Here is a 7,561-nt window from a genome sequence, read left to right on the forward strand (position 1 = left end):
AACTCGTGCCCCCTCAAAAAAAAATGAGTGCATGACGCCCCTGCGTTCAGGAGTGACAGAGATACTTATTAAAAGACTAGAAACTCATTAAAACTGAGCAACTCTGTGATGTTTTGTAATTTTGATTTAGATTCAGTTTTCTTGGAATACACCAACACTACTAATGAAGCCATGTCTTAGATTTGCAGGAATACTGTATTTTCATGACCAATTGACTTCAGTAGGCTAATTAATTTGTTCTAACCCATCTGATCAAATGGAAATCCTGCGGTCGAGGATTACTACGTCCGCTCTAACATCCAACCTAATTACCTAATTGCATTGCTGCAAGACTTCTGCCAATAATGAAACACTTTTACCATTAGCCCCCGTGATTGCAGATGTGATGACAACACGATATCAACAAATTACCGCTCCATCAGTTGAGACGAAACTGAAGCACACTTGTATCCTTGCAGATTTCAATATCTACAATTAAATCCTGTTTCACGGAAGCCCTGTTGCCCTGTACCGTAGCACGAAATAATAAAAATTTAGGCTATACCAAACAGCCTACATATTCCCTCACCAATAGACTAAATGAAAAAAGAAAACACAGTGAAACACCAAGAAATGAGAACCACAGACGTTTAGAAGATAGTTTTGCTTTTTACTTTGTCACAAAAGTAGGTTATTTAAGTGGTTAAATGTGTGTGTTTTTACTCCTAATTGGATGTTATGTTAGGTTATTTAAACATTTTATGGTTATATATTAGAGCAACCATGGTTAAATACAGAACTACTCTTAGATGTTTAGATTTTTTTTTGGTAGCCTATTATTAAAGTAAAAGTGTAACCTTTTTTTTTTTTTTTTTTTTTTAGCTGTTTTTTCTGCCCAAAAAGGCGGTTTGTATCTCACTTCTCACTTCTGGGAACAAATTTCTCCACAAAATGGACATTGGATAAAAGGATATTGGACATTTCATTAAACTAAGGAACACACTGCAACCAGGGCAAGTTGTCACCAAGTTAATAATCTCAGGAAATATGTTACAGAAACGCACCACTTAGGTGTGACGCAGTGGCGTGCTGTCTCCCAATTTCACTTGATTAAATGGCTATTAAAAGCTGCTTAACTGCCTCTGGGTGCGGATTCTATCGACTTCTCAAGTAAAGGCGATTCCATCACCATTAGTACATTTACTTTCGCGTTTTGCCATAAAAGCAACTTGTTACCATGATTCGTAGCAGTGTGGAGCGCAGGTGCCCCAGTTAATAAAAGGTTTCAATTACAGTGCTCCAAAATCACATTAAATCGTTGAATAAACAGACGACATGTGACAGGTAGGCCTGTTTTGTTGAATTCATGTAAAGCTTTAGCAAATTTGCATATAATCTTAACGAAATCATTTTCTTAAACGATGTTTTTTTATCATGTTTGCCAGTAAAACATAGGCTACCTGAACATCGTTGAAAAAAAGATTAATTTACTTAGAATCAAAATTGCATAAAAACTTATTTTTGCATAATAATAATTGCATTAAGGTTAATTTTTCTTGCCCCATTAGCATTTTTGAGCATAAACCCCACTAAATAGTGTTAGTTTTATGCTTTTTAACTGATTTTATAGGTATACGTATAAAGTAGGCTACTTTACAAATATACTACAAACTAATAATTCTGAAAAGATAATTGCATGCCTTCAGGAGTGACAGAGATAGGCTACTCATTAAATGACTCCAAACTCATTAAAACTGAGAAACTCTGTGATATTCTGTAATTTAGATGGTCTTCAGTTTTCGTGAAATACACCAACACTACTAATGAAGCCATGTCTTAGATTTGCAGGAATACTGTATTTTCATGACCAATTGACTTCAGTAGGCTAATTAATTTGTTCTAACCCATCTGATCAAATGGAAATCCTGCGGTCGAGGATTACTACTTCCGCTCTAACATCCAACCTAATTACCTAATAGCATTGCTGCAAGACTTCTGCCAATAATGAAACACTTTTACCATTAGCCCCCGTGATTGCAGATGTGATGACAACACGATATCAACAAATTACCGCTCCATCAGTTGAGACGAAACTGAAGCACACTTGTATCCTTGCAGATTTCAATATCTACAATTAAATCCTGTTTCACGGAAGCCCTGTTGCCCTGTACCGTAGCACGAAATAATAAAAATTTAGGCTATACCAAACAGCCTACATATTCCCTCACCAATAGACTAAATGAAAAAAGAAAACACAGTGAAACACCAAGAAATGAGAACCACAGACGTTTAGAAGATAGTTTTGCTTTTTACTTTGTCACAAAAGTAGGTTATTTAAGTGGTTAAATGTGTGTGTTTTTACTCCTAATTGGATGTTATGTTAGGTTATTTAAACATTTTATGGTTATATATTAGAGCAACCATGGTTAAATACAGAACTACTCTTAGATGTTTAGATTTTTTTTTGGTAGCCTATTATTAAAGTAAAAGTGTAACCTTTTTTTTTTTTTTTTTTGCAGCTGTATTATCATAGGTTTACTACAAATAGCATGGTTAAGCTTTGGTTAGTGTAGCGAAACCATGGTTAATTTGTGGTTAATTTGTTGTCTTTGTAGTGAAACCAAGTTAATTTTCGTAAGGGTAGCGAAGAAAATTCAAATCGTAACGATCATAACTGAAAGAAGTGGCATTATAACATTTAAAATGCATAACGTTGGGTTAAATTCACACATAATTAGTTGTTTTGTATGACTATTTTAAGTTGGTTATTTTAGTAGCGATCCGGAAGGTAGATTTAAATAAAGAACTGCGATAAACATTTAAATCGTTAGCATTTGTAACTGACTGAAATTACGGCTTATTTGTAACCCATTTTAAAATACATAACAAGATTTTTTTTTATTCCAACCTCAATAATTTGTTGTTGTGTTGGGTTATTATACATTTTTGAGGTAACAATCCAAAAGAACACTTAAATACAGAACTCGCGATGACGAGTTTAAATTGTAACGGTGGTAACCGAAGCTTCAGCTTGATTCTAACAGGTGCGTGCGGAGCATTATTCCGAATTCTTTAAATGCTGCCAGCCCTTTGTTAAGATTTTTGACAGGTCCACGCGCCTTTTAAGCCAGTGTACAGTGAAAGTGCAGGCTTATGTCTGAGTGACTGTTGCGGGGACAGGGCTCTTGTAGCGAGGCTTTTTCAGCACCACGGGGAGCGACCCTGCCGCTCCTCCCGCCGCCTGCATAATTAATCCATAAAGAAGTCGTTCAATCCTCCGCCCAGCCGTCGCGCCATTGGTTGAGTGCTTGGCAGGAATCTACTTCCTGATTTGCTGCTGTCAGTCTCGATCCAAATAAATAGTAATGTACCTGTACCAGCGTGCACAGGTTGCCAACGAGACTACGTTCCAGCTGTTAAGGTCCTGAAGACTGGGACCAACTGAGTGATTTTGTTTGCGACACAGGCATCAAAAGCCCCACGGATTGTCCCTGTTTTTTTGTTTTGTTTGTTTTTTTACGTTTTGAGATGAATCTGAACTACATTTCTCCGGTCCCCCAGATGCCGGCTCAAAGGTCAACGTCGTTCTTCATTGAAGATATTTTACTACATAAACCTAAACCTTTGCGAGAGGTGTTTCCCTCGCCCTTTTCAAACTCTCTTGCCTCCCGGATGCCTCTTATAGAGTATGGATATCCACTTATGCCTACACCGATACTGGCTCCTCATCCGCATCATCCGCTACACAAACCTGAACACCATCCGTACTTTTTCACCTCCGGTAAGTAGCAATTTAAACTCAGGCCTTTACGTGAAGAAAATTGTGCGTATTATATGCATTTATTGGATGTATGCTTATAAAGTGGCATCTTTTTATTTCTTTATTTTGTCTGTATGGCTGTATGACTGGAAGATATGACCGCTATAACATAAACATCAAACAGGCCTACGTCATTCAAGTTAATATTTTAGAAATAATTCTATAAACTGAACCTTAATGTATGGTAAATTGGTACAGTGGACAGAAATAAGCTTCAAATATGATATGATATCAATTAACCTAAAATTTGCTTTGTGTTTAAATCAATTGGCTTTATTCAAGTCAAAATATTATATGGTTCCATCACTGTAACTACATTCAATTGCACGACTGTATTTTTAAGGGTTGGAATTTGTAAATTCTAAATTCGCGTGATCTTATAGCAAAGAACCATGTTTTTTTTTGTCTGGGTATGTAATAATAATAATAATAATAATAAACTATCGACTATCTGTAATTGGGCCTACTTCGTGGTTTTTATTTATTAAAATCACCTGTCGATTATAACAGCATCTGTATTTTTCCTAATCGATTTATTTATTTACAGGGGGAAAAAACAAGAAATAAATGTTTCTAACTTATGTTGTACGTGTTTTTCGCTTTCCGTTTTGAATTCACCTGCGCTGTTAAATTTAAAACGCGACTGAAATATAAACATGGAAAGTTTTCTGCAAGGCTGCTGCAAGCTTAATCTAAATTTGAACAAAATGTATTAATGTTTGTCATTATGTTTCCGCTGCAAAAGGAATGCACATGCCTGCGTTATTTCAGCATCATCCCGAATTACCAGGGAAGCACTGCAGACGCAGAAAGGCCAGAACAGTGTTCTCAGACTCACAGTTATCCGGACTTGAGAAAAGGTTCGAGATCCAGAGATATCTGTCCACACCTGAGCGCGTGGAGCTGGCTACGGCGCTCAGTCTATCGGAAACACAGGTAATAACGCTAAATATTGTTGAAGAACTTAGATTATATATTTAAGATCTTACACGTGTTAACAAACCTTTTATAAAAACGAATCAGGAGTTCATTAAGGCTTATAATTCGTTTGCCTTACGTAGGTAAAGACGTGGTTTCAAAACCGGAGGATGAAGCATAAAAAACAACTGAGGAAAACACAAGACGACCAGAAAAACCCAAATGATGTAGACAGATCGCAGGAGAACACGAGCGAGAGCGAAATGCAAGAGAAATGTACAGACGGTAAAAACGGCACGAGTCCGGACAGATACAAGCTGGACGACAATGAAGATGATGTCGATATTGAAGATGACATTTGCTCTCCTGAACATCTACTTTAGTATTATCACCCCCCATGAACAAAAGTGTACATATTAATTACAGTCTTTTAGATAGGAAATTATATAGTTTTTTTATTTTTATTTTGAGAGCATTGGTCTAATGTTATAGCCTACTGTTCAAGCGCTTAAGAAAATTCTGGACAGCTGAAGGACATTAAAATGATGCGTGTCTATTCAACATTATTATTATAATTATAATAATTATTATTATTACAATAGTCATGGCTTTGTGTATGACGACCATTTTTGTAAATTTGGAATGAATGGTAAGTAATGTACTGACAGTCTGTAAATAGATTTATGATTATGTACTTGATAATCATTCGAAAGATGTAACAATTAATTTTCATTCCAACTGAAGTGTAACATTTGACATTTTCAGCACTTTCGCGGGACGATGATCTTGGTTGGCATGTTGTGGACTGACATATTTATGAACTCTAAAACTGTGACTTGTCATTTGTTAAAACAAATAATGTATATAAACAAATGTACATTGAGGGAATTATCTGACCATTCTTAAACGAGCTACGTCTTTTTTTCATAATTCATAATTTCCTCAAATTCATGAAAGCTGCGGGTTATCACAATTCCGAACACTAGAGAAACGAATAATAGTCCAGATTATTACATAACGACAGTATTAATAACATTATCACTAACAATATAGGAGTAATATTAGCCAAATAATAAATAGAAATCACATGGAAAAATTAATTTGAGTTGTCAATAAAAACTGCTTTTCGCAGATACAGATGCATGAATGCATGATTTAGCTCTGCTCTTTATTTGTCATCATTGATCCCCCCGATGACCCCCCCCTTTATCATTTATACAAACTGGACACATAAATATAAATAATAGGGCTAACTTACTTTAAGTATTATGGTGCTCAGTGGTTCGTGTTTTTAACTGAATCAATCCCTGTTCTGAAATCAACCGTGCAGCAGAGATCTGAGTCTGAATGTATGAGCATATTTTCGAAATCGGTGGAAAATATTATTTATGTAGGTATGGCGTGAGAATATTGGAATTGTTCTTGGACAATCGATATACAGCAATTTGTCCTTTTTAAACTCGCATTGTGTATTTTATTGACTGTAACATTATTCATATGCCATGTAGGTCTATGTTAGTTTTAAAATGCCATACTGACTCACTGGGCCATGCGTTCTGTTAGTATCCTTTTAATTTTAGGCGACTTACAAAAAGACGTAACCTACATTTTATTAGTCTAATAACAGTGTAAGTTACTTGTTGCAGTTTAGTTTCGGTGTGTGAATTACTCGATAACTTTCACGGATGTTTAAAAGGAGTTTCCGTCAGTATTTTTTTTTTTTACCTTTTAGAGTTCGTAGCGATCAATTGTTTTAATTACAACCGATTTATGTGTTATATTTCTGATGTGTAAATATTAAACAACGTGATAAAAATAGGCCAACAGTAGCGCACTTTTTTGAAGTAGCCTACCGTCCAATACAGAGAGCGATCTGCTGTCCTAAAATAACGAAATATTTATTGCGAAATAATTCTAAAGCTGAAATTTTATTAATAAAATATTTATGTTAACAAGTGTAGCAAGGGGCAGATCGCATTCATTTGCGGCGACAGCCCTTTTTTTTTTTTTTTACTCTTAACAGGATATGTGGCACACTTCCACCCTTTGAAAAGCAATTCATGTCGTTTTCAAAACGTGATTCTGATTTAGTCGGGGAAAATAAAACACTGCAAGAGAATAGGCCGTGCGGAAGGTGATCAATTAAAAGATTAAGCGTTTTGCAACACATGGACGCATCTGCATGTTACTCTAATAGCAGAGCCATCAGCTCATTTTCAGGGGCCTGCCGCCTCCTTCAGCACTGTCCACAGATCAAAGCCTGCCTCAGTCTCCCAATCCTTAAAAAGGGATGCTAATTCAACCTCCTTCATGTGCGGTTGAGAGAGACCCCTTCAATTAACCGATTTCAATGGCAGGAAAGAGAGAGAGAGTGAAAAAAGATGCAACGAGAGTCGGTCTGGAAAGGCAGCATTTCTCATTAATTCAAAAGGTCCAGCATTTATTAGCCTCGCCTCTGAGGCTTAACACTGAAAACACAGAGTATCAAAGCAGACATGATGGGTTAAATAGAGGCTATAATCTAATTAAAATATTACATAGGAGTAAATAGCTCTTTGATAACGATCTAAAGCTTCCATTAAAGAAATAGGTGCTTGAGCTTGTTTTAGGGGGAAAATTATCACTTTAAAATACAGAAAACAAGTTTGTGGGCTCTAATAAGGGAGGCTTCAAAGTGTCATCCTTATTTGACCTATTTTTTTCTCTCGGTGAAAGAAAAGGGCAGGCGAAAGTGGATATAATCAGACTAATAGCCGGGAACTGACAGAAAGCGGCATCTTACACTGGGTTAACGGTGCATCCAGGTGTGCTTGAAGAGATTGGTGCTCTTGTGCACAGACCTAT

The 7,561-nt window shown here is 36.2% G+C and overlaps 1 protein-coding gene across 1 annotated transcript; it reads left to right on the forward strand.

Moving 5' to 3' along the window:
* Positions 1-3,507: 3,507 nt before the first annotated feature.
* LOC107751411 (brain-specific homeobox protein homolog) lies at positions 3,508-5,108 on the forward strand. Its single transcript, XM_016567139.1, has 3 exons — positions 3,508-3,760; positions 4,545-4,735; positions 4,861-5,108. The coding sequence occupies exons 1-3, from the start codon at positions 3,508-3,510 to the stop codon at positions 5,098-5,100; spliced, it is 684 nt and encodes a 227-aa protein (XP_016422625.1). The 3' UTR covers positions 5,101-5,108.
* Positions 5,109-7,561: the final 2,453 nt, after the last annotated feature.

This window comes from Sinocyclocheilus rhinocerous, unplaced genomic scaffold, assembly GCF_001515625.1.
Source record: "Sinocyclocheilus rhinocerous isolate Xijiao unplaced genomic scaffold, SAMN03320098_v1.1 scaffold1624, whole genome shotgun sequence".
Taxonomy (NCBI): Eukaryota; Metazoa; Chordata; class Actinopteri; order Cypriniformes; family Cyprinidae; genus Sinocyclocheilus; species Sinocyclocheilus rhinocerous.